The 27,848-nt window shown below is 41.4% G+C and overlaps 2 protein-coding genes across 12 annotated transcripts in view; one reads left to right on the forward strand and one right to left on the reverse strand.

The window, feature by feature from the left end:
- Positions 1-27,848, forward strand: part of MCF2L2 (MCF.2 cell line derived transforming sequence-like 2) — a gene marked incomplete at its 5' end in the record, with an annotated part of 239,213 nt that overhangs the window by 148,569 nt on the left and 62,796 nt on the right. Inside the window, one exon of the mRNA XM_082624318.1 lies at positions 5,217-5,302. Within this exon, the coding sequence (XP_082480444.1) occupies positions 5,217-5,302 (86 nt within the window). The remainder of the gene's footprint in view (positions 1-5,216; positions 5,303-27,848) is intronic.
- Positions 7,988-26,030, reverse strand: B3GNT5 (UDP-GlcNAc:betaGal beta-1,3-N-acetylglucosaminyltransferase 5). 11 transcript variants are annotated; one of them, XM_082625845.1, is made up of 5 exons: positions 24,732-25,259; positions 21,769-21,874; positions 12,191-12,340; positions 9,984-12,092; positions 7,988-9,743 (listed from the first exon to the last, which is right to left on the reverse strand). In XM_082625845.1, exon 4 carries the CDS (start codon positions 11,794-11,796, stop codon positions 10,651-10,653), a length of 1,146 nt encoding a protein of 381 aa, XP_082481971.1. In that variant the 5' UTR covers positions 11,797-12,092; positions 12,191-12,340; positions 21,769-21,874; positions 24,732-25,259; the 3' UTR covers positions 7,988-9,743; positions 9,984-10,650. The 11 variants fall into 11 exon arrangements, with proteins under 11 accessions (XP_082481971.1, XP_082481969.1, XP_082481974.1 ...); XM_082625843.1 differs by lacking the exon at positions 12,191-12,340 and adding an exon at positions 15,837-16,079; XM_082625848.1 differs by adding an exon at positions 15,837-16,079 and having other exon boundaries at positions 9,984-12,340.

Here is a 27,848-nt window from a genome sequence, read left to right on the forward strand (position 1 = left end):
TGGCTGTGGGTTTGTCATATATGGCCTTTATTATGTTGAGGAAAGTTCCCTCTATGCCTACTTTCTGCAGGGTTTTTATCATAAATGGGTGTTGAATTTTGTTGAAAGCTTTCTCTGCATCTATTGAGATGATCATATGGTTTTTCTCCTTCAATTTGTTAATATAGTGTATCACGTTGATTGATTTGCGCATATTGAAGAATCCATGCATTCCTGGAATAAACCCCACTTGATCTTGGCATATGATCCTTTTAATGTGCTGTTGGATTCTGTTTGCTAGTATTTTGTTGAGGATCTTTGCATCTATGTTCATCAGTGATATTGGCCTGTAGTTTTCTTTCTTTGTGACATCCTTGCCTGGTTTTGGTATCAAGGTGATGGTGGCCTCGTAGAATGAGTTTGGGAGTGTTCCTCCCTCTGCTATGTTTTGTTAGAGTTTGAGAAGGATAGGTGTTAGCTCTTCTCTAAATGTTTGATAGAATTCGCCTGTGAAGCCATCTGGTCCTGGGCTTTTGTTTGTTGGAAGATTTTTAATCACAGTTTCAATTTCAGTGCTTGTGATTGGTCTGTTCATATTTTCTATTTCTTCCTGATTCAGTCTTGGCAGGTTGTGCATTTCTAAGAATTTGTCCATTTCTTCCAGGTTGTCCATTTTATTGGCATAGAGTTGCTTGTAGTAATCTCTCATGATCTTTTGTATTTCTGCAGTGTCAGTTGTTACTTCTCCTTTTTCATTTCTAATTCTATTGATTTGAATCTTCTCCCTTTTTTTCTTAATGAGTCTGGCTAATGGTTTGTCAATTTTGTTTATCTTCTCAAAGAACCAGCTTTTAGTTTTATTGATCTTTGCTATCGTTTCCTTCATTTCTTTTTCATTTATTTCTGATCTGATCTTTATGATTTCTTTCCTTCTGCTAACTTTGGGGGTTTTTTGTTCTTCTTTCTCTAATTGCTTTAGGTGCAAGGTCAGTTTGTTTACTCGTGATGTTTCCTGTTTCTTAAGGTGGGATTGTATTGCTATAAACTTCCCTCTTAGATCTGCTTTTGCTGCATCCCATAGGTTTTGGGTTGTCGTGTCTCCATTGTCATTTGTTTATAGGTAATTTTTTATTTCCTCTTTGTTTTCTTCAATGATCACTTCGTTATTAAGTAGTGTATTGTTTAGCCTCCATGTGTTTGTATTTTTTACAGATCTTTTCCTGTAATTGATATCTAGTCTCAAAGCATTGTGGTCGGAAAAGATACTTGATACAATTTCAATTTTCTTAAATTTACCAAGGCTTGATTTGTGACCCAAGATATGATCTATCCTGGACAGTGTTCCATGAGCAATTGAGAAAAATGTGTATTCTGTTGTTTTTGGATGGAATGTCTTATAAATATAAATTAAGTACATCTTGTTTAATGTATCATTTAAAGCTTGTGTTTCCTTATTTATTTTCATTTTGGATGATCTGTCCATTGGTGAAATTGGGGTGTTGAAGTCCCCTACTATGAGTGTGTTACTGTCAATTTCCCCTTTTATGGCTGTTAGTATTTGCCTTATGTATTGAGGTGCTCCTATGTTGGGTGCATAAATATTTACAATTGTTATATATTCTTCTTGGATCGATCCCTTGATCATTATGTAGTGTCCTCCTTTGTCTCTTCTAATAGTCTTTTTTTTTTTTTTTTTACTATTTCCTCCTTTTTATTTTTTTTCTTTTCTAAAGTATGTATTTAATGTTTTTTTATTACTTTCTGCTTTATAACAAAGTGAATCAGTCATACATATACATCTGTTCCCACATCCCTTCCCTCATGCATCTCCCTCCCTCGCACCCTCCCCATCCCACCCCTCCAGGCGGTCACAAAGCACCGAGCTGATCTCCCTGTGCTCTGCGGCTGCTTCCCACTATCTATCTACCTTACGTTTGGTAGTGTATATATGTCCATGCCTCTCTTTCGCTTTGTCACAGCTTACCCTTCCCCCTCCCCATATCCTCAAGTCCATTCTCAAGTAGGTCTGTGTCTTTATTCCCGTTTTACCCTTAGGTTCTTCATGACATTTTTTTTTAATTCCATATATATGTGTTAGCATACGGTATTTGTCTTTCTCTTTCTGACTTACTTCACTCTGTATGACAGACTCTAGGTCTATCCACCTCATTACAAATAGCTCAGTTTCGTTTCTTTTTATGGCTTAGTAATATTCCATTGTATATATGTGCCACATCTTCTTTATCCATTCATCCGATGATGGACACTTAGGTTGTTTCCAGCTCCGGGCTATTGTGAATAGAGCTGCAATGAACATTTTGGTACATGTCTCTTTTTGAATTATGGTTTTCTCAGGGTATATGCCTAGTAGTGGGATTGCTGGATCATATGGTAGTTCTATTTTTAGTTTTTTAAGGAACCTCCATACTGTTCTCCATAGTGGCTGTACCAATTCACATTCCCACCAGCAGTGCAAGAGTGTTCCCTTTTCTCCACACCCTCTCCAGCATTTATTGTTTCTAGATTTCTTGATGATGGCCATTCTGACTGGTGTGAGATGATATCTCATTGTAGTTTTGATTTGCATTTCTCTAATGATTAATGATGTTGAGCATTCTTTCATGTTTTTGTTGGCAGTCTGTATATCTTCTTTGGAGAAATGCCTATTTAAGTCTTCTGCCCATTTTTGGATTGGGTTGTTTGTTTTTTTGCTATTGAGCTGCATGAGCTGTTTATAAATTTTGGAGATTAATCCTTTGTCAGTTGCTTCATTTGCAAATATTTTTTCCCATTCTGAGGGTTGTCTTTTGGTCTTCTTTATGGTTTCCTTTGCTGTGCAAAAGCTTTGAAGTTTCATTAGGTCCATTTGTTTATCTTTGTTTTTATTTCCATTTCTCTAGGAGGTGGGTCCAAAAGGATCTTGCTGTGACTTATGTCATAGAGTGTTCTGCCTATGTTTTCCTCTAAGAGTTTGATCGTTTCTGGCCTTACATTTAGGTCTTTAATCCATTTTGAGCTTATTTTTGTGTATGGTGTTAGGGAATGATCTAATCTCATACTTTTACATGTCCCTGTCCAGTTTTCCCAGCACCACTTATTAAAGAGGCTGTCCTTTCTCCACTGTACATTCCTGCCTCCTTTATCAAAGATTAATAGTCTTTATTTTAAAGTCTATTTTGTCTGATATGAGAATTGCTACTCCAGCTTTCTTTTGATTTTCATTTGCATGGAATATCTTTTTCCATCCCCTTACTTTCAATCTGTATGTGTCTCTAGGTCTGAAGTGGGTCTCTTGTAGACAGCATATATATGGGTCTTGTTTTTGTATCCATTCAGCCAATCTTTGTCTTTTGGTGGGAGCATTTAGTCCATTTACATTTAAGGTAATTATCGATATGTATTTTCCTATTCCCATTTTCTTGTTTTGGGTTCGTTATTGTAGGTATTTTCCTTCTGTTGTGTTTCTTGCCTAGAGAAGTTCCTTTAGCATTTGTTGTAAAGCTGGTTTGGTGGTGCTGAACTCTCTCAGCTTTTGCTTGTCTGTAAAGGTTTTAATTTCTCCATCAAATTTTTTGCCGCATTGTCTGGCATGTTGGATCTTAGTTCCCTGACCAGGGATCCAACTCACGCCCCCTGCATTGGAAGCGCAGAGTCTTAACCACTGGACTGCTAGGGAAGTCCGCCCAGTGTTCTGAAAAAGATCTGCAACCCTATGTGGCAGATAGTGCTGTTACAGAAGGGGGTCCCCTTCCAGGGCCCGAGAGTGGGCTATTGTCTAACACTAGGAAATGAATTGTCCAAGGAGACACACTTACTGACAAAGCAAAAGACTTTATTAGCATGGACATATATACACTACCAAATGTAAAATAGATAGCTAGTGGGAAACAGCCACATAGCACAGGGAGATCAGCTCGGTGCTTTGTGACCACCTGGATGGGTGGGATAGGGAGGATGGGAGGGAGATGCAAGAGGGAGGGGATATGGGGATATATGTATATGTATAGCTGATTCACTTTGTTATACAGCAGAAACTAACACACCATTGTAAAGCAATTATAGTCCATAAAGATGTTTAAAAAAAAAAAGACTTTATTGGGAAGGGGCACCCAGGCGGAGAGAAGTAGGGTAAGGGAACCCAGGAGAACTGCTCTGCCACACGGCTTGCAGTCTTAGGTTTTATGGTGATGAGGTTAGCTTTCCAGGTTGTCTCTTGCCAGTCATCTTGCTTGGCACATATTTGGTCTGACTCAGAGTCTTTCCTGTTGGCACATGCATCTCTCAGCCAAGATGGGTCCCAGCATGAGGGTTTCTGGGAGGTTGGCAGGACAGAGTAGGGCTGGCGTCTCCTCCCTTCTTTTGGCCCCTCCCAGATTCCCCCCGCCACGTCCCCAAGGTCTCAGCGGTGGCACACAGTGGAGCAGGGCTTCCGACCACCAGCTGGCTTTAAGCCAGCGCTGGTGACCACTGTGCACTGGCCTAAGAAGGCAGTGTGATGCAACGATCTTGTGATTACCATCCTGTGAAAGTGGACCCTGGACTTATCTCCTCTCTGTCTAGCTCTCTCTCTGGGCCTGGGCAGGCCACAACTTCTCCAGACATTGATTTCTTACCCGGAAAAAAAAAAACAAAAAAAAAACCATTGGGGCTTCCCTGGTGGCGCAGTGGTTGAGAGTCCGCCTGCCGATGCAGCGGACACGGGTTCGTGCCCCGGTCTGGGAGGATCCCATATGCCGTGGAGCGGCTGGGCCCGTGAGCCATGGCCGCTGAGCCTGTGCATCCGGAGCCTGTGCTCCGCAATGGGAGAGGCCACAACAGTGAGAGGCCCGCGTACCGCAAAAAAAAAAAAAAAAATACAAACAAAAAAAAACCATTGAATCAAATGATCCCTTTGCTGTCCCTTGTAGCAAACTCTTAATCATTTTTGTGAATCAGCAGGGAAGGGGGAAGAATACAATGTTAATAATCCCTTCATTATTAAGGAAAAAGGATACCTGCTTTTGTGAATGAGTTTTTGATGTACCTGAAGGAGGCCTCAAGGGGAAACTGTAAAAGATCCACAGAGTGGTTGGGGATAACCCAAGAAAGAAAGAGAAAGATGAGAAATTGAGTATGTTGCTTATCTAGAAAATTAAAAACAACAACAAAACAAAGACATTTAGGAATAGAAAAATATAGGTAAGAACCCTCCTCCCCCAAACAAATAGATGATCTTACCAAAATTTCTTTCACTTCAGAATGAAGAAATACTTGAAAGCAGTCATGATGGAGAGAACCCTGAGCCAGAGCAGCTTGACAGTTCCAAAAATCTTTCCCCCAGCAGGTAAGATTGCACATCTCTTTGTAGAAGTCATTTTAACCCTTTAGAGGGGTGGGGGTAATGGGGGAGGAGGGTAGGGTATTCTCTGTTTTAAATCTCATCACTTATCTTTCCTAGATAAAATCACATATTTATTCTGTATACTAACCTTCATTGTGTACCGGAGAACAAAACTCATGAATCTCATAAAAGCAACAAGCAAGAGCTGAAAATGTCATCTCATAAACCAGGCTTCCCGATACTCAGTTTTTAAAAACAGTGTATTATCAAGAAAATAGTAAATGAAAAACTATTACTAATATTGATTGAATTATTGGTTTTAAAGCATTTAAAGGATATAGGTTCCCCATAAACACAATTTATACAAATGTAATGCTATTTTTGGCCTACAGCAAGGTGTTTGCATGCATGTGAATGCTCTTCAGATCAGAAAGCCTAAATTATGGCAGTTAAGACCAAAAGCATGAGAGGAAATTCATTTTTAAAAAAATTTTCCTTGTACTCAGAATCCCCATCATTACTTCTATTCTAGCCTTTGTCACACTGTTTTACCCACACCATTTGACTTATTCATTTATGAGCTGCTTTTATCCCAAGGGTCTATCATGTTTAGCTCTTAGCAGGCCTCCAAAAAAATGCCTGTAGAATGAATGAACAAACATCTTTAGGAATTTGCCCCTTGATTAAAGACAGTATTAGTTTAATTAGATTACTTCCTAGTCTTTCACTTTAACGTGTACTCAAGGAAACATGTGGACTCTTACTGGTTGAAATATACCTTTGAGTTATAGTAAATGGTTCAATTCAGCATATCTGAAAGTGTATTTAGTTGGGTTATGTCTGAAAAGCACCACCTGGCAATGTGTTCTGTTGTTTTCCTTAAGTGACAGTATATCATTGGGGACTTTTCTATTACTACAACCATACTTATTTTTATAATTGTAATTTTATAATTCTTATAATGAATCCTTTATGTTAGTTGATGAATTATTGTATTAATTTACAGGCAATGATTAAATCATACTTCTAATGAGAAATGCAAATGGGAGAAGTTACAGCATTTAATGAAACAAAAATATCTAAGATTCTTGCAAAAGAACTTTGAGAAAACGCAAAATTAGCCAGTGGATTAAGGAGACAGGAGAATCTATAAGACTACTGTTTTAGTTCTACTGCCAGCTTTGAATAAATACTATAAGATCACCATCTTTGCTGCAACAGTTTAATCTATATTTCCTTATTCATTTTTGATTTTATAGATTTGAGTTTTTATGTATAACTAATACAGATATGTTGGGCTAGAGCTGATAGGTACAATATGCTTGGCACATAGTAAGCATTCAGATTTTGTTGAATAAATTATAAGCTTTTAAGTAGTGCAGGTAAAATGTTATACCAGATAGTGTCCATTAAGGGTTCTGAATAATTAATCTCTTTTCATTTTTGGATGGCTTGCCAGAATAACATTACTTTATTATATTTGGAAAAAATAATGATTCTAAGCACTATGTGATAGCACTGTGCATAGTCCCTACCTTCATAATTTATATTTTAACTAGGAAAAAACACATGAAATGATTCCTAGGTAGCACAATAAAATATTTGATGAAGTATATATTTTAGAGGGAGGGGAGGAGATGCTTAATGGAGGAGCAAAGGTAGGGTTGTAAATCCAAGATTTCAACAGCTTCAGGAGAAACAGTGTTCCTAGCAAGGGAAACCAATTTATGCAAGGTAAGGTCATGAATGAGATCTGTGATGGGGAATGAAGGAGGAAAAGAAGATTAGATAAGGCCTTGAAAACCAGGTAGAAGAGATTAGATTTGATGCTGGGGCAGTAAGGAGCCTTTGAGGTCTGGAGCAAAGGAACATCATAATGAAAGCTGTGACTGAGGCTAGTCCAACTGCAGAATGCAGTCACTGCAGGGAAAGCAGAGTCAAGGAGACACCTAACATTTCTCTCATTATTACAGAAGAATGAGTAACCCTGTCTGATTCTCACTGTAGCTATGGTATTCAATTAAAGTCCCCAAAATAGGTCAACTTAACTCTTCTGAGTCATCATCATTTTAGTCCCAACTACAAACACCCCAGCCATGCCTTGCAAGTAAAAGTTCTACTACAACCAAATCATTCAGACGCTCCCAAGTTTTAAAAAATATATAGATTGAATCACACCATGTACTATGCTAAGAATCAAGCCAGAATCAGGTGAAAAGCAGATGAGCACATACTGTGTACAGATATACTGAAACACCAAACACTGCAGAGCAGGCCTAAGAATATTCCTAACGTTAAGAGACTAGGGCTAAATTTGAATCAACTGTTGGATAGCTAATGATATCAAATAAAAGGAAAATATGACCTTTCAAGTGGTGTCTTAAGGCACTATGGCTATAGACAGGTTCTTATTTCATCTTTTCCTGAACAAGCTATTAGGAAAGAAGAATTCCCCCACTTAGACATTCCAGCATAAATCTTTCAACAAACAAAAGAAGCATTTTAGATGGCTCCACAATGCAGAGGACACAATAATACTCTATCATGGGCACAGCAGCAAGTCTGAACAGGAAATAGGATTACGATCATGTACTACAGACCTCTCTGACATTAAACAGAACTAGTTGATTATATAAACAAATGGTGTTCACACAGGAGTTTAAAAACCTTTGCGAAAATACACATCTGTTGACAATTTTCAAGTTGTTTATTGGAAATCATAGATTTATTTTTTAAAACCCTCTATTTTGCCATATAAGAGCAAAATTCAAATAATATAAATATTTAACATTTTGGTATAAAATTAATAATATGGAAAAAAGACGCAAACCAACCAAGAGGTAAAAAGTTTTTAGCAATAACACTGTGTATAACTATCAATTGACCATCCAGGCTAAGAGTTTATTTTCCCTTTACTGATGATTTTTAAAAGACAGCCTTGCACTGGAGCACCAAAAAGTTTTTTCCTTCCCTTTTAAAAGGTTGGAATCCTTTATTTACAATTATTCTTCTCAGTACTTTAAATCTGATGAAGGAAGAGTCTAGCAATTTCCTTCTTATTAAAATAAGGAAGTGCCTTCATATTTCCTTCATATTTAACTGTTTCATTCTATTTTAAGCAAAAATAAAAAGACGAACACAATTGAGGGGAGCTCTTTCACAAATAAATAACTGTTTCACAAAAGTATTGCTGTAAACAAGATCATTTTGATGGCCAGAGAGACACTGATGTTTTCAACCAATGGCAAATTTAAACAGTTACAAGTATAGATACACAGGGCATATATATGGCCAAAAGACAAATGGTTATTAAAGGATCAACTAATAAAAATTAATTATAAACCTGCTTTGTCAAAATGCACTTTTCTTCTCTACAGTTTTTTAAATTGGTCAGAAAATTAAAACTGTAATGATCTAAAAACCCTGAACCTACTCTAAAAGTAACTAAAAACTAGAATGTTTGATACCATAGTTTTGACATGAGTTAAAAATTTTAAATTATCTGAGCAATCAATGTAAACAAGCTTCAATTTTCAAAATAGAAAAAAATTAACAAAAAACTTCTGTAAACATTGAGAAGCTACCTGCAACAAATTATACATATCATCATCCAGTTGTGTATACTGAGAATTCTTTTTTAGTTTTTTTGCATGTTTCAGACACCTTATTAAGTGATACATCTTAGTTTTCCCTAACAGGAGCCTCTGCAGACAAAGGGTTTATAATCAGTTCAGCTGCTTTTGCTGAAGTCACTATTTTGGCTTTCATATAATCCCCCTAACAACAGACATCACCTAGTTCTTTCTGTAGTGAGGGAGGTTGTTTGCATCATAGCCACATTTTTATCCTGCTCTGTAAAATAAATGTAGCACGCTATTGGGTCTCAGCCACATCTCTTTGATTACAAGAAACATACAGCTTTACAAATGCTTTAAATCTCATTCTGGTGACTTTTGTATCACTTTCATTCTACTTTGAAGTTGGAAATATTTATAAGTTGAAGATAACCTCTGACAGTTGTTGTGATGAAAGAGTAGATTTTTAAAAAATACTACAGCTTTGATTTGATGTTTAATACTCTCAATTTTAAAAGCTGAACTCAGAACAAAGTACTGTGGTTCATGAGACCCTGTTGGAGAGGGGTGGGCTAATTTTAGTAATCATTTTTATTTTATAGATTATGGAGAAAAGAGGCTTTTAATGTTCTATCTTTCCTTTTGAATTCTTCCTCATTATTATATTCCTCTATGCAAACTACATTCAAATAGCTGCCTTAAAAACAGACCCATATTGAATATTTAAAAACCAGTTGAAAAATTCTTTAAATTAAAATCAGCTTATTTGAATTAACAATGATTTCTCTCTAGAGAAGGACCCCATGAGGAAGACACTGTCCATGTTTTGTGTCATTTTCTAATAATCAAAAAGAACCATAGGGGCTTCCCTGGTGGCGCAGTGGTTGAGAGTCCGCCTGCCGATGCAGGGGACACGGGTTCGTGCCCCGATCCCGGAAGATCCCACATGCCGTGGAGCGGCTGGGCCCGCGAGCCATGGCCGCGGAGCCTGTGTGTCCGGAGCCTGTGCTCCGCAACGGGAGAGGCCACAGCAGTGAGAGGCCCGCGTACAGCAAAAAAAAAAAAAAAAAAAAAAAAAAATTAAAAAAAAAAGAACCATAATAAAGTACTAGTTAGGGCAGAACTAATGACTTCTCAAATTTCACATTAAACTTTGAAAAAAAGATATGAATATATTTAAAGTGACTCCAACACTATCCAGGTAAAATAGCTACATGGATGTGACAGTAAGTGATTTGGCAGTTTATAAAGAAATTGTGTACATTTTCCTAAATCTCCTCTGAAGAAGAGGAAACTTTCTTTTACCAGATTCATGTACTTTCTTCTATGCTAATCCTCTCCTGCCTCCACCAACTCCATCAAGTGCTCTTTAATCAAAATAAACTTGTATACCTGGTCTAACAATATACCCATTTCTTTGAAATGTTGCACTATACACTTACTTGGTATTTTCCAAAAGCAGTTATTCTAACACCGAGGCACCTTAATAACTTCTCTACACCTCTAATATACACGTGGTACTGTGAACTTGAAATTCCCTTTAGTTTTGTTTTCATAAACCTTGTCTAAATATAAATTCCTTGATATGAATTTAGGCAAGTAGATAAGTTATATTGAAGGGCTTCTAGAATCAAAGAAACATTCTGATAGACGGGGCTTTCAAAATATTTCTTTGTTCTTCATATTCACTTCACTTATGGTACAGACAAACATTTAAAGGTTTTTTCATCCACGTCTGGCTCAGTGACAGTGAAAACATACAACATTCAAGTACTATTAGGCAAAGGCAGCCCTACACGGATACGTATCCACATAGGTCAGTTTGCAAAGGAGGACTATCTTAATTATTCTGCAGTATATTTGACCAAAGAAACCTTTTGAAATCATTTTTACTCTGGGGTCTGTGGCATCCTTCCAAAGGTCCTGAAGGTCTTCTACATGCCCATGAGATGTCATCATTTTTTCATAGATGCAGGGATGATAAGGAGTTTTACCTTCCCCGGAGAAAAACACATGGTTTTGTGGTACTATCCCTATTTTATTGGCACAGAGGCCCATGAACACATCGTCTATGTAAAGACTAGAGTTAAGTGTCTGTGATGCCTCATAGACTTTGGCGGCTACATCACCAGAGATCACGTAGGCAGCTCCTGCAGTATAGTCAGGGTAAGCCGGCCACTGGTACATTTCATAGGAGACATAGTATTTGCTGCTTTTGTCTCTGACGGGAGGGGCACCACGATGAACACGACCAATCCAAAAGTCTTGAACACCAATTCGTTCTAAACTTTGAAGGTATTCAATAAGATTTGGCATGTGAATAAATATGTCATCATCAGCAGTCATAAGGAATTTGGCATGTGGACAAAAGCTATTTGCCCACCTGAACTGCAGAAGAAATTTAAGAGTAAGATTATAGAAAGAATCAGCAAAGGCTTGCTGAATTATATCATTGTACATCTGATCTTCCCAAACCAGTCTTCTCTGAAGTCTTTCTCTTGTCAGTGGGTCAGAAGGTGTTCCTAAGACAAACAGAGTTTTAATGTTGGTGTTAAGTTGAGAGCGAACATACTTCTCATTGCCCCATGTTTTCCTAATGGCAGAACGGCGATTGTAGTTTTCGGGAGCAGTCTTTACAAACAGTAAGAGCAGGACGTCTTGGGTTTGACACTTCTCTTCATGGTTTATCAAGTACTGGAAGCGAGGAGCCCCATCCTCGCTGTGCTTAAGAGACAGGCTATCATTCACAAAGTCGTAGCTATTTATGAGGTATCTGTAAGAGTAGGACTTCATATGGCTCACGATGTGGTTATCGATCGATATCCAGAAGAACATGAGGCTTAGTACAAAACAAGTGGCAAATAACTGAATAAATTGCCATTTTTTTACTCTCCTGCCACTAACAAACATTCTGACGTCCATTCAGGTCTGTTTTTATTTAGGGTCAGTTTTAAATGGGTGCTTCCTTCTTCAAGACCATAGGACTTTGTATTCTGTAGAACAGATGTCCATGTTGGTCATTAAAAATGTAAAAGGAGCTTCTTATTTCACAAAATATTTTAATACCATTTTTTTCGGAAAGGGGAGAAAACGGAACACACTGCAGAATGAGGACACTGGCACATCAGAATGCTCCCACTCTGACATCCTTCATTAAGTTCGGGATTGGCCTTACGCAGCTATTCTGTGTACTCCTTTTTGTGAAAGTTAAGTGCAACCTATTAGATTTAGGAAGAGAAAAAATGACAAGTGAATAGGTTACTGAGTTACCAAAAAGAAACAGACTACTCTTAATTCCTTAAAAACAATATGTAACCTGACTGATCTGGACAAAAGGTGATGGGGCAGCTGGTGTTGCGTGGAGGCATACAGCTGTTTATTTTTTCAGGGGAATCCAGGGAAAGGGAAAGAACCACTCTCTACCATCTTCTCATTCAGAATACAGAGACCCTTTTCTCTTCTCAACCTAAAAAAAAAAAAAAAAAAAGCATCCAGTATGTCTATCATCTTATATACTTAAAGTTCAAATTTCTCAAATGGTTGTATCGATGAATCTATTGACTTGGAATACAGTCAGGATGAAAGCAGCTATATAGTTCAGGGAATAATACTGAATGAAAAGGAAGTTCCTAATAGTAAAAATCCATTAAAGCTTGCCCCAGACAAGGCAGGAATAGGAGTAAGATTTTTTTTTTTTCAAATCAAGGTTCATAATCAAGGAGTTGAGATATGCTTCTCAAAAGCATAGTCCAAACTCTCTCTAACCAAAGTGACTTTTCTGTACAGTCATCTTCTTTCTGTACTTTTCCATTTGGAAACTCCACAGGCGCCTCAAATTTAACATGTTTTTAAAACTGGGAAGCCACAGGATTATAACCAACAAGCACTGTCTTTGTAGTCAGGCAATTTGAACACCAGTGCTGGCTCAGCCACTTACTGTATGTTGTACTTTATCATGCATCTAACTCAGAAATCTAAAAAATTCTAATAACACTGCTTAATTTGAAGTCTTAAATGGGGAGATTAAATGGGAACATACATAGAGGTATAGCTAGAGGAAGGTAGAGGGATAATAATTACCTGCACATGGGGGTACGCAAATGCCATTTCTACTGTCTTCTCCCCTAAAATCTGTTTCCATTTTTTCTTTGTGTCTGACTGCACTTCATGTGTCTGTGCCAGAAATCTGGAAGTCCTTCTTTCCCTCCTCTTCTATATCTAATTATTTAATCCTGTGGATTGATTCTTCTAAACCTCTCTTCACCCTTTCAGGTTATCTTCACTTCTCAGCCAGACAGTACAGCTGACTGAAAGATCTCTGGCCAACCCATCCTCCCCACAGAGTGACCTTTCTAAAACTCAGATCTAACCATGAGACTACCTGAGCTCTTGAAACCTCTTCAGATGCTCTCCACTATTTGACAATACCAAATTATTGGCTGAAAGCTCAGACACCCTTGCTATTTCACACACACCAGCCTTTGCACCAGCAGTCCTGTGGCCTGTTAGCCCCACTCCCCTTGCTAAAGGAAGTCTACTAGTCCTAACTAAATTCTACAGGCATCTGCCTCTGGGAAGTCTGAATTGGGCCCCCTGCTCTTACCTGTACTGCCATAACACCTTTTTTTTTCTTTTTTTTCAAAAATTTTTATTGGAGTGTAGTTGATTTACAATGTTGTGTTAGTTTCTGCTGTACAGCAATGAGTCAGTTATACATACACATAATATCCACTCTTTTAGATTCTTTTCCCATATAGGCCATTACAGAGTATTGAGTAAGAGTTCCCTGTGCTATACAGAAGGTTCTTATTAGTTATCTATTTTATATATAGTAGTGTGCATATGTCAATCCCATCTCCCAATTTATCCCTCCCCCCCTTCCCCCCCGCTAACCATAAGTTTGTTTTCTGCATCTGGGACTCCATTTCTGTTTTGTAAGTAAGTTCATTTGTACCATTTTTTTAGATTCCACATGTAAGTGATATTATATGATATTTGTCTTCCTCTGTCTGACTTACTTCACTCAGGATGACAATCTCTAGGTCCGTCCATGTTGCTGCAAATGGCATTATTTCATTCTTTTTTATGGCTGAGTGATATTCCATTGTATATATGTACAACATCTCCTTTATCCACTCATCTGTTGATGGACATTTAGGTTGCTTCCATGTCCTTCCTGGCTATTGTAGCCACAACACCTTCTTACATCCATCTTCTTGTACTGAGATTTTTTATTTAACTGCCTCTGCCCAATTACACTGTGAACTCTGACCCAAGGCACGAGATAGATGCCTTGTTGTAGATACCCTACCTCAGCATCCATGTCAGTGCCTGATACCTAATAGGCGTTCTCTGAACGCTGGTGCAAAGAACCATGCTGGGGGTGGAGCCACCTGTCACTCAAACAGCTGGTCACTTGGGAAGAACTGGGGTCAGGATGCCCAGCCAGGTACCACCTCAGATGAGGCCCCCGCCACCACTGCCTGCCAGTGTCCTCCCTTTCCTCCTACCACTAGGAGACAGCACCACCCTTCCTTGAGGATTCTGTCCCCAGTGCTTACCACAGTTAAGATGCAACCTTTTGCCTGGAGAAGCAGGCTGTCCCCTCAGGCTTGACACATCAGTCTCCTGGGCTTTCAACAGACTGACAGGGAAAGGACAATGCAGATTCCAGGATGTCCAGGCTGGCGGAGTAGCTGAGCCCACATCACAAGCCCCGGGGGCAAGGGCTTTGCTTTTGTGCCCAAAGACCTCATCCTCAAGTCCCCTACCCTTTGCCTCTGATAAAAAACCAGTTGCACACACTGAGAGCACCAGGCAGTACCGGCCTAACCTGGGCTGTGGGAATTCCTTCTTCACTTCAGGCCTTTCACATCCCCCCAGGATTACTCCACATGAGGGTGATAACTGCAAAAGCCAAGCAGGCGAAAAGTCCAAGGAGGACAGGAGATTAGAACCAAGCCTCAGTGAGACTTTGTCTAGAGATAATCAGCACAGGCATCTTAGCCCCAAGGGTAGAGATTTTTAAACTGCTAGCACCGCGTAGGAAGCCACAAACAGCTTTAAAAAAAAAAAAAAAAGGAAGAACAGAATAGATAATGGCAGAGTGCATTGAAAGTAGTAAGTATAAGTATTGTTTTGTGAAACTTTAAGTGTTGTGTCTATATACCTTTAGGGTTGTAAAGTAAAATGCATTTTTATTGTGCTTTACTGTCAAAAAAGGTGAGGAATACTACTCTAAGGGCTAGATCAACGTTGGTAATTTCCCCCTTAGTTTGGCTGGTCATGGCGGACCAAATGCTCTAGGGTAGGGTGAAGGACAGCAGGAAGCATCCATTTCTGATGATGGCATCTGCCTACACTTTGCACAATCACTTTCACTGGCTTGCGGGGAGTGGGGCACCTCCTCTCCGTCTTAACAGTGCTCACTTAGATAAGGTCCATCTCTGAAGGCCAAAACCCCCTTCTGCTTCTTCCACGATACATACTGAAGGAACTGGAGGCTTACTGCGAAGTAACAGGGAATCCCTAACGGCAGATTTTAAGACAGCCTAAGTGTTTAAGAATCCTAAGAAAATTCTCAGTTGAAACTAATGTGCTGTTTCTATCCCAAGAGATCCTGGGAAGGAAACAAAGAGGAGAGTAACCTTTGGAACCACAGGCAAAACTAGCTTCCCATTTCTGAGCAGCTGCACTCAGTAGTATGTTCCAAGGGCAGCTTGCTTTGCACCTCTTCACAGTTGTTTACAACCCGGAGCTTCTTGCTAGACAATCACCCACCAGCCCAACTCCACCAGCACCCACTCGCACACTGCGCTCACAGAGGCCCTAGTCTCTCCCCCGTGAGTGGGGTCTGTTACTCAGCCAGGTGGAGTGTTGCTGCTAACATTGCTACTACAGCCAAGCAGCCAGCCCATAACATTGGTTTTGTCCCCTCCCTACCCCGCCATGTATGTATTCACCTCATTTTCCTACATTTCTTCAGTTGTTCCCAATTGGCCTCTAAGAGTCACAACTGTTTTCTTAAAAATGAAAAAGAACTTGTCACAAAGCCAACAACCCACGCTACTTCTTTAGGCTCAGCACAGCGTGTGAAGTTCTAAGACACGGTTTCTCCACCCGCAGCTGCTTGAATTGTTGGAGCCACTGTTTACGTCAGTCATAACCAGTTCTCCCTGATAGTGTTGATGTGATGAGGGGAAGACCTAGGAACGGTAAACGGCTCTTATAGAGGACCCAGCTTCTCTTATAACAAAAGAACACCCCAACTCCTCCAAAGTGAACTTAGTCACTAGCGCGGCCTTTTCCAACCAAAAGCAAAAACACCTCCATGGTCTAAATTCATTTGTTACAACTAAATAACATTGCCCCAGCCCTGGCTTTGCTGATGGAGACCACACACAGGCAATCAAGGCCCACCCTCTAGTTCACACAGTCATAAAGCTTTTCTAAAGCACATCCTCAAGCTTCTGTATTCAAAGTGCTGGGTTGGGGGCTATTGAGAAGCCCACAGGCCTCCCTGACCTGAAGAAAGAAAATGCTAGGCCTAACAGGAAACAAAGCGATCCCAATAATGATTGTGAACTCAGCAACCATCCACAACAGAATGCTGTGGGTGCAGCTTCCTTTGTGCCTGCAGTGCGGCTGGGTGACCAATGAACAGGTTGGAACCAAGGCTACCCGGTTTGGGGCCAGATTTATTGTATAACCTCGGGCACCCCTCACTGCACTCTGCTATGGTGACTTAATCTGCAAGCTGGGGCAAGGATCAAAGTATTGTTACGGAGGTGATATAAAAATTACAGATGACTTCAGAGCCTGCTGAGAGAACAGGACAAAGAGCCGGTTAGAGGAAAATATGCAAATATTTGGAATATAACTTGGGTTTGCTTCTATCTGGATTGAGAAGCAACAGATATTCTTAGTATTCTCTTTCCTAATAGGAGTTAGTCAGAAGAATAAGAACAGAAGTTGAGTAGGAACATCAGAAAAGAAGGTAGCAGACCCCACCCCAAATACTTTTCAGTCTGGGAGCTGTGCCCCTCAGCCACTCAAGAATATTTCTTCACGACAGAGCTCTTTAAACTTTTCTGATTAAAAAGAACAAAAACAAAAAACAAAAATAAAAAGAACAAAAACAAGAAAGCCTCTTGCATCTAGAGGCTACAAGTTTCCCAAAATGAACCCTGATGTTTTTCTACTTCACTCGTGCTGTCAACCCATTTCTTTGTTGAGTCTACTTTTGTGATCCTAAAATATTACGCAAAATCTGCTGTAAATTTTGACATTTTAATCAAGATGATGAGGTCGGCATTTTAAGTTCAAGTTAAACAACCTCAGTGTCCAGTGTTTCAGTTAATCCTACAAGTGTGTGAGTATTTGCTATGGAAATATCCCAGGCACAGTGGGAGTCATGAAGTCGTATTTTCTGGTCTCTGCTCTGAAAGCACCTACAATCTAGTTGAGACAAGACTCATGGTGCCCATGTGAAAACACAGTTCCCCCAGACAGCAACGGGGATGTCACAGTAAGGTACAGACAGTGTGTTGGCACTAATCTGGGTCATACAAACTCCAGGCACAGTAGGAGTGTCCCCAGGAGTAGAGATCAGTGACAGTTGGATCAGAAGGGCCTGAGGATGAACAGGATTTAGGTGGCTGCAGAAGGACAAGCAGTCTGTTTCAGGCAAGAAAGGAAAGAAACAAAATATGGCAAATACTTGAGAAACAGGCATGTGTTTGAAAGCAGGAGGTTGGGGTGTACTTATGGGGAATCTTGAAAATAAGGCAGAGAAGCCAGTGAGTGCCCAGGGCAGCAAGTCCCAGAAGTTGCCCTTTTTGTTTTTAGTGATAACTCCCTTGTCAATATTTATTAAACTTTATGCAAAAATCTGGCAATGGTACGCAGGATGGATTCAGGATGCCTGGAGATCGGACACTGGTTATATCAGGGCCTCGTACTGAAGCAGAATGAGGAAAGGAGGGTCTAGTCTAGGGTGGTAGAAGTGGGGAGGGAAGGAAGGAATAAAGAAGACCCTCTCAAGAAAAACAAAACCCCAGTGGTACGTGATGAGTGACAAGTAAAGGAGTAAAGGAGAGGAGAGAAACCTAGTTTCAAGCATTCCTGACAAAAGAGGGAACACTAGTCTCCTGAGTTAGGAGTGAGGAGGGGACATGTTTGGCTTTAGGCTGCGTTGACTGAGATGTTGGGGAGACAGCAGGTAGAGGAGTCCAGTAAGTAACCTGAGCCTGGAGGCAGACAGGACTGAAGGTCCGGTGGGCACCCTGCGTGGAAAGACGATGGAGGCTATGAACATGGGTGAGCTGTCCAGTGGGGGAGCTGAGCAGAGGCCTGGAACAGTAAACTCTGGGGAAGGAGAAGGGGGAGGAGTAAGAAAAAACAGGAACTAGCTTAAAGGGCTGGTTCGTCAGAAAATTAAGATGAGGTAACAAAGAAAATTAAGATGGAGGCAGTCGGAAGGCAGGACGTCAAGGCTAGTCCTGGCGCTGAGTGGGAAGACAGACGTGGAGCAAACAGTGAGAGCTGTGCTGGGAGCGCAGGGGGCTCTCAAGGTGGGGCTGGGTGGAGTTAGGGAAGCCATCTTCCAGGAGGAGAAGCAGCACTGAATCTAGACCTGAAGGCTGAGTAATGTTAACTAGAGAAACCAGTGGGTTTGAATTCAAAAATGCATATACTTTTGTGTCCACTCCTTTGTTTCTTGACCACTGTTTCTGGCCATCATTGTAATATATTAACAACATCCAATCTTGGGGAAACTATATTTCTACATCTTACTCAGTAGACATACAACACTCAGAAGCCTAAGGAACCCTTGTTTTATGGTGTAGGTGCCATTTTGTTCACGTTACTTCCCACACACTCAAGACAACTTACCAGCAACAAAGTCATTTATGTGGCTTCACTTAGAACTGCATTTCTTCTGAAATTTCAAATTCCAGTCCACTCTCTCTTCAGCCACAACCTCTAAATATTCATCTGGAATCCTCTGTGCCCCCCGCCTGCCCCCTAACACCCCGGGTCCAGCCAGCCATCTCCTGACCTTTCTTCTACCTGCCTCCCTGTCTCAGATGCAGGATCACCTGGCACCTTTGCCCTCCTCTCCCTGGTTCCTGGCCTTCCACCCCAGCAACCCCAGACCTTGGGTCATTCCTGTCTTCTCTACAACACCTGCGGGCTGCTGGAGAAACATAACACATCAGGCAGACAGCATCACCGCAAGTGGCGATATCCAGCTGTGGGCAGAGTACTCAAGGCTGTGTGGCCGTCCTCCACTTGTCCTGGACCTTCTCCCTCTCCCAGGCTCTTCACCGGCCATGCTACATCATTCCCCCTCTCCCAAGGCCTGTCCTCCTCCTCTTAGCTGATGACTTCCCCTCCTGCCTCACAGAGAAAGGAAAAGACACCACACACATTCTCACCATCTCATCCCACATGTGCTTCCTCTTCGGGAATTCCCCAGGCTGGCCAGCCCTCTCCATTCCCTCTATAAAGCACACTGACCACTGTCAGGGGAGGGTAAGGGAGAGGCAAGTGAGGCAGTCGTTTGGGGCACAAACTATTAAAGTGATAAGAGTATGACTACAGACTAATGATGCTCCTCCAGTAAGTCACAGATTTTTTTTAAAAGCCTCAATACTTGATACTTTTATGCTTCAGCTTTCATGACTTAAAGTCCCATGTGAGACAAAATTTTTGGTTCCTTTCCAGGCATAACTCAAAGGAAAGAAAGATAACATTTTCTCTCCCATCTTTATGTTGCATTTTTTTCTACATTCCAAGTATTTTTTTTTCCTGGCTTGTTCTGATCATCTATTCCCTATTAAATATAGCTAGAATCAATCCTCAGGAGCCAAACTGCCATGTTAAAGAAATCAGGAATAAAAAGCCCTGAATTTACTGGAAAGGCTATAGTTTGATCTTCATAGATTTTTTTCTTAGTAAATTGGTCGTAGTAATTGGTGCTGAGAAACACAACTGGTTACTGTTTAGCACTATTTCCCTTTCTATTTGCTCAAGAAGGAAGGAAGCAACCTGAAATGTGAATTTACAACTCATATTTTAAGTGGGAAAAATTAGATATTCTCTCAATTATATTTTATTCTTTAATCAAGTTTCCAATATAAGGCTGTAAAAAAGGACAAATTCCACTCAACAGCTGTCTTTAGGTGTTCTGTGGCTGTGACTAGCTATGAAACTTTAGCTCAAGCCATGGGCAAAGATTACAAGCCATTTGGAATTGTTATCCCTCCACAAAGAATACATTTTTAGAGTTAGTTCTTGATCCAGTGTTAGTCCAAAGACTTTAAATTTCAACTCTGCAAGCATGGATATGGGACAGTGGGAAAAGCTGGTTAGAAAATGTATTGCTCCCCACTTATGTAAACTAAGTTATATGTTTCTTTATAAGTTAAACATGGGTGTCGATTTCTCTTTGCTGGTTATGGGAAAAATAAAGACAGGGAAATACAAAATGACCAAACAAGTAAAGACAGGCTCTAAGTAAAGATAAGCACTAAGGAAACTGGTGACAGAGGGATTATAGAGTATATATTTCAGAGGAATTATATTAAAAGTTGCTGAAATTTCCCAGTAACCAGTTTGATTATACAGAATTTGAAACAAACAAAAAAGCTGAAATATAAAGAGGGTCTCAGAAAGGTCAAGCACTTGTTTTTCTAAGCTTGGCCTTCTGTATTCATTCTTGAGGCATATTTGTTTGGGTTGACAGGGCTGCTTGCTCTTTAAATACAATTCTTAACAGTTTTGTTCTTGCCTACTTAAGGAACAAACTTCTCTTTATGCCCAGTCTAGCAACAGTTACTAACTTGGTGTGTTTACTGTGCACCAGGCTCTGTTCAGAATGCTTTACATATATAGTAACTCTTTAAGTCTCACAACAACCTATGAGGGAGAAATTATCTCCCCATTTTGCAGAAGAAGAAACTGAGGCACTGAGACATGGGATTAGCCATGTAACCTCCATAAATTCCAGACCCTATGGCAGCTCAGAAGCACCTAATCAGTTACAGCCCTGTCCCTGAGCTCCTCACCTGCCTTTTCTGGCACTGGCACAGCTGCTCTTCCTGGAGCTCACAGCAGGATGGGAGGACAGGGAAGCAGGTAGGGCAGAACCAAGAGAAGCAACCCAAGGCAAAAGATTTGCTTCAGTCTAAAGTTTGGAGTCATTTATGTTTTGCTACCACCTGCACTTCGCCAGAGCTTGTTCTTATTTTCTTTGTAACATACCCTTTTCCTAACCTTCCATCTCAAGTTTCCCTCCTTCCTTTTCTTGATCTCAGTAGCACTAGACAATGGGCAAAAGTGACCATGTAAGTCTGGGTCTGGGTCTTTCCTGCACAAGGAAGATTGGGGAATTTAAGGGTGGAGATTCAAAGTGGTAGAAGGGGGTAAAGAAAAAGTAAGAAGGAGGGAAGGAGAAGAGAGTAAAACGTATAGGACTCAGAGAGGATGTTTTAAGCAAGTATTCAATGAATAAGTATTGGATGAGATAAAAGGAGAGGAGTCGTACACAGCTGAGGTCAAATTATGATATGAAAAATAGTGATTTCAAAATAGGGTGACAATATAACCTGGTATAAACCTGTTACATAAGCTATGCACATTAGCTTGTTGTCCAATGGCAGTTCATATGTCCCGTTCTGGACACATTTGATTGTGGGTTCAGAGTGCAAAAAATAAAGGTCTAAAACATAAGAGATATTTATAACACATTTCTGTCTCAGCTGATCAACATTTATTATAAGTTAACTACCATTTAAGCACCTGCCCTATCCCAGGCATTATGCTGCACAGCCCTGAAAGTAGGTAATACCTACATTTAATTCATTCAACAAATATTAATTTATCACATACTGTGTAGTAGGCCACAGACGGGATGCTGAGAGGGCTTCAGAGATGTTTCCAGTGTAGATCCCCTAACAGAGTAAGAAAATGTTCCGGTGCAACCTTGAATCTGGACCTGATGGGGTCAAGAGAGTAGAAAAATCAAGAGTTTTAGAATGTGAACAAAAGTAATTTATATTCTGCTGCTTCCATTTACTAATCACATGAGCTTGATCTGTCTCTAAACCTTGTACCAACAGTGTTTTCTGAGGATCATTTGAGAAGATTTATTGACAAAATGTGGTCCAGATCAGGGGTTTGATATATGCTAATTTCCTTTCTCTAGAAATTGTTGATGCATCTTTACCATGATGGTTTAATTAATAGATGGCTGATATTCTTTATGGGTTATTCTCCTTTCAAAGTGATGAGCTATACTCTTTCTTCTCAAAAATATTTATTAAATATGAGGTTTTTGAAATACTGACCTGATTGCTAAGGGCTACTAATACATCTCAAATACTGTTGTGACTGAGAACAGAGGTATCATTCCTAATTGACTGAATATGGTCTTCCATTATGCTTTACAGGAAAGAACAATATTGTTCCCACAAGCACTTAAAAATACATTTCAAATGACACAGCCAAAAGTAAGGCCCTGTAAATTATGGAGAGGGAAACCTGAGTGGAGTCATCTTTTTAACTTACTTTGCTTAGAGCACAACCAAAACGTTGTCAAAAGAGTTGTAGAAAAGGAATAAAAGAGACAAAATATGAAATTTCAGGGAATCTTAAGCTGGGTAATAGTGCTCTGAACTTGGAATTTAGGGGGCTTATTGCCTGCAGACTTGGTAGAACATTCCTTTCTGTTAAAAAAAAAAAAAAAACTGGCTTCTAGTGTTAAAACGTTCACTATGGAAGATAAATAAGTTACTGGTCAAAGCCAGCCTCTGAATTTCTAGCATTAAAATGCAAAAAGAAATCACTTTTGTTTATTCAAAGTTTACATCTCACCTGATCAAGTTGCTTATCTTTAAATATGAACTCTTATATCTCTTTTATATACGCAAACTGTAAGAAAAATATTCTAGATTTACACTGTTCTGGCTAAATCTTTGCTGGCAGAGATTCTATATCTAATAGCAGGGTTCTTGCAATAATTTGCTCTTCCTCAATTTCTGGAACATAGATACAATGTATACATCTCCTCACAAGATTATTCCACAATGGAATAAAATAATGGCTACGGAAATATTCCCAAAAAGGTATAATGTGCCATAAAATGCAAAGCTAAGATTTGTTCAATTGAGTATATATAACATTCCAAAAAGACAGGATACATTTTGTTACTTTGAGAAGAAATCATTTCCTTCTGAATTTTTCCCAGTTTCTTTCTGCCACATCCCATGTTCTGTTATGTAGACTCTAGTGCAGTTGGTCCTCAGAAAGAACTCTACCTTGACAATTTGAAAGTCACCGAGTACAATGATTCTAGCCAAAGTGACCCATTTTAAAAGATGACCCATTTCAAAACCCATGAGTTATTATTCAAGCTGTTCTATATTTGAGAATTTGAAAGTTATTTACTTTTCTTACAATCTCATTTGAATCAGTCTTTTATAAAAGGGAAACTTGATCTCTATTTTAATGAAATATAATGTGCCATTTTTCCTTGCTAAAGCCTGCACTTTATGTTGAAAACTCTTCTCCATCTTCTTATGGTTTGTGTTTGTGCATGGGTGTGTGTATGTGTGTGTGGTCAAAGCATTTGTGTGCAATATCATCTATGCCTCCTAAACATCCCTCATTTCTCACTTCCTCAGAAACAGCCTCTCTGAGCTTCAGCTTGAACTCTCCCTGTCACAACACTCATTCCCCTCTTCAGGTTTCCCGGTGAGCACCTGGAGGGCTGAGATTAGTCAGACTGAGTCACCCTCTTCCTCAGAGGGTGCTCAGTAAACACTCAAGGAGAGTGCCTGTGGGAGAGGGGATGGGAGAGAGTGAAGGGGAGGGAAATCATTTTAAGTATTTAATGGAAACATTTCAGGTATTGAATTTATCTTCTTTAAAAAAAAAAGAGTTGACTCCAAAGAGCAGCTCCCCCCTCTCCCCTGCCCTGTCACAGGATATAAAATCTACCATAAGTTTCTTTTGAAAAAGTTAAAACCTCAGGTGCTAATCACCAATCCCCCTTTCAGAAAGTTCAGGATGGGATCTTTTCAGCGCCACCACTGAATACAACTACCTTCAATCATCCTTTTCTGGGTCAGTTTCAGCTTCTCACACCCTTCTCCCTTCCCCCATAGGGACCAGGCAAAGTTTCCCAAAATAAAGGCACAGAGGAACAAATCCAGTTCTAATGGATGTACTTGCATCAGAGAATTACCCTAAATATTAGCTCCAAGCCACCACCAGCCACGGAGCGATTACAACTTTGGTGTCCCTTTAACACGACCCATAAACTATGATAACCAACACTGGGAAAGAATATTGTAATGTGTGTAGTCAGAGTCGGATGAAAAGTTCCTACTCTGGACCTACGTAAGTGGTATCTGAGTAAGCAATTGACTCTGTCACTTCAGGATGCAAAATAAAATTCAGCAGAGTCAAAGGAAAGCGTGGCAAAGACCTCCCCACTTAGAAAGAGGTCTCTTTTTCCAGTTTCCCCGCCTGCCTACTTCCTTGTCTCCATTTCCCCAGCCAGTAACTCACCGAAAGCTTCCCTAGTCTGGCGGTTTCCCAACTCCCAACACGACACAGGCTTTCTACCCGAATTCACCCCTGCAGCCTAGGTGTGGCTGCAAGGTTGGGGGCCACCAGCCGGAAACGGAGGCCCGCAGGGCTCACTGTTCTCCTCCCGGCTCCGGCCAGTTTCGGCATCGCGGCGCGGCGGTCGCGGCGCGGCGGCCGCCTCGCGGGAGCTCCGAGGAAGGGGGACCCCACCCGGCCCCGGGACACTTCACCCCACAGGAGCTCCGGGCCCCCCAGCCTACCTGCTGCACCTGGGCGGAGGCTCGGCCCAGGGTCACGGTCGCCAAACGCCCGCCCGCAGGCCCGAGCAAACAAAGGCGCTCCGGAGAAGGAACGCGCCTCCTTCCCCACCGCGCTCTCGGGCTGCGGGCAGCCCTGACTCGCAGCGGGTAGGGCGGCCCCAGCTTCCCGACGCCCGGCCGGGCGCGCTCCGGACCAGTGTCTGCTCCAGCCGTGCTTCCCCGGCCCCAGCGCGCATTCCAACCTGAGCCACCGTGCGAACGCGCGTGCCTTCACCTCCTCGCGACTCTCTTCCCCTCTCGGCCCTGGAGACCTCGCCGAGGAGGTGGAACAGACTCCGAATCTCCGGTCCTGCAGCCCGGGAATTGCTCCTGCGGAGAGGCGCGGCGCGGCGAGGCGGCCAGGCCGGGCAGGGGCGGGGCGGAGGCCGGGCCGTCCGGAGCCCTCCGCTGCGGACCGAGGGAGTCAGTCTCCCCTCACAAAGAACAAACCAGGCGGGGAGTTGAGATTTATCCCCGCCGAGCGGGCTAGAACTTACCACATTTAGTGATCCGGAAGAGAAGACTACATTTCCACCCACCAGGGGCCTGGGCCCCTGCTAGGATGCGGTGGGATGCAAAGCATTTTTTAAAATGGTACGATTGATCACATATATTAATTCCATATGAAACAACTGGTCTCCGTACAGTTTGCATTAGGAGGTAGAATTTGTTAGACAGGCGATCCATTCGTTCAGAACATGCAAAGATTTACTCATCTGCGGGAGATAAGTTTTGACTGAGTTGCAGTTCTCTGAGCACCTTATTTTCCTTTTCAGAGCAAGAGGTCTAAGGGCAGGCTAGACTTTAAAAGATCTCTTGTCACACCACTTACGCCTCGAGCTTCCGGGGGCCTCAGTGACAAAAGAAGGAAACTCTAATCTGCAGCATACAGCGACAGCGGTTCGTTTTAAGAATGCAGTGGGACGGTGGGGAGAGACTCACCCCGCCCCACCTTCAAGCCCAACTTAATTTCAAAGAGAGCTTAAAGCAAAACTCACCAAGTTCAAGCCCAGCTCCTCAAACTCCCAAATCGCAGGTCGGCTCTCCTCCCGGCAGCGAAGCTAAAGTCATGGGGGTCTCCGGAACAAAACTTGCCCGTTTTAAATCTTGGTCAGGGGCTGGGCAGCCGGCTCTCGGCTGGGCTCGCTTCCCCGAAGGGGAGCGGGCTGCAGAGGGCAGATTGCGGGGGACCCAATCAGGGGCTCCCAGCGGAGGGTGGGGGCGCGGTCAGCGTGCCGCGTTTCCTGCCCCTCTTGGCGTCACTGACGAAGCCCAGTCTGGCCTGACCTTTGACGCTACCCCTGCGTGTTGGGGAAGGTGATGGGTCCCGCCCGAGTCTATTCCTGTCGGTGCATGGCAACTCCAGGAAGTGCTTCTCCACACCTCTTTAGTTAATTGAGATCATTTAGTCAGATCATCAACTGTGAGCTAGGATCCGCATGAATGTCCTCTTTGAGGTGTTTTTCCCATTCAAAATACTTAATACATGTAATAGGCAAAATCAGGAGAACATAAATTTCCACTGAATGGAAGAGATTATAAATAAATCCTTTATGGGTTTGGTTTTTTGTTCTCCAAATATTGTTCTAGCATCCTACTCATATAACAAATATTATCATTTAACAGAGGTGATATTTTGAACGACTTTGTAATTGTATATATCTGAGAACATGACAGAAAACAAAAGATTAACCCATTACTTCAGTAAAATAAAAGCTTTGGATTTGTTATTGTAAAAGGAATGATAGGTAATGACTTAAAAGTAGATTACTGAATCAGTTTGAAACTGTAAATACAACATTGTACATGTTATTTCTAACTAGATTTTTAAGAGGTTTTGTAATTACTTTCTTTAAGCTCCTTAGTATACTTTCAACCATGCAGTTATTTTCTTTCATATATTACCTGTAGAAAGCATGGCTCGGTACTGCTATTATCAACTCAGACCACGTGGCATGTCAGACCACAGATAGCAATATTTAGGTAATGTGATTTGTAAGGGAATCACTGACAGTGACACATAAATAAGCTAATTTATTGTTAGTGCAGTGCAAATCACCTCCCTTTACCTATGCAAAATAAAACCCTGTTGGTAAGTAAACCCACAGACATCCCCCCCCAGGTATCATATGTGTATGTTGTATTTATGTACAAATGTTCAATTGCCATTATATTCCTGTCGGGTCATCTGGAACTAAGCCCACATAGGTGCAGGTGTCAGCATGTGTGTATTCCGCATGCTCGAACACATAGGACTGTACCCACAAAAAATACAGACTGAACCAAACATTGATAAATACATATAAAAATCACATATTCACATCAGCCTATATGGAGATAGACAACCCAGACAGAGAAATGCTTCAAAAATAAGTCAGGAGATTGGTGAGAGGATGTGGGGCTTTTGGTGGGAAGATTGGTGAGAGGATGTGGGGCTTTTGGTTTTGTTTTGTTTTGTTTTTGTTTTTTGTTTTTTTCGTGGTACGCGGGCCTCTCACCGCTGTGGCCTCTCCCGCTGCGGAGCACAGGCTCCGGACGCACAGGCTCAGCGGCCGTAGCTTACGGGCCCAGCTGCTCCGCGGCATGTGGGATCCTCCCGGATCGGGGCACGAACCCGTGTCCCCTGCATCGGCAGGCGGACTCTCAACCACTGCGCCACCAGGGAAGCCCGGATGTGGGGCTTTTGGTGGGAGGAGGGGAGAGGGTGTGGATGAGAGATGAGGTGGTCCAGGATGCCTGCCCAGGTGCCCACACATGAACATACACGCACAGGGACGGCGTCTTTGCCCATCTGGGAGGATGATTTCCTACAGCAGGCTGGCTTCCCATCCCACCCCAGAAGGAGAGGAAGAGGATGATAGATTGGATAGTATATAACAAAGTACTCAGTTTGTTTTGTTGGGAGGGAGTGCTTGAAATTAGTTGGAGATAAAATTAACTGATAGTAGTGAAGCTGATTTGACCATTAAGGAAGGAGGACAGTGTCACCTTGCCCTCAGTGTCCACAGTAGCTGCTTGTGAACAGAGACCACTACAAAACTTATAAACGACTTTCAATCTCACCATCAGGACTTTGCT

This window comes from Mesoplodon mirus (assembly GCF_964341445.2).
Source record: "Mesoplodon mirus genome assembly, chromosome: 6".
Classification (NCBI taxonomy): domain Eukaryota; kingdom Metazoa; phylum Chordata; class Mammalia; order Artiodactyla; family Ziphiidae; genus Mesoplodon; species Mesoplodon mirus.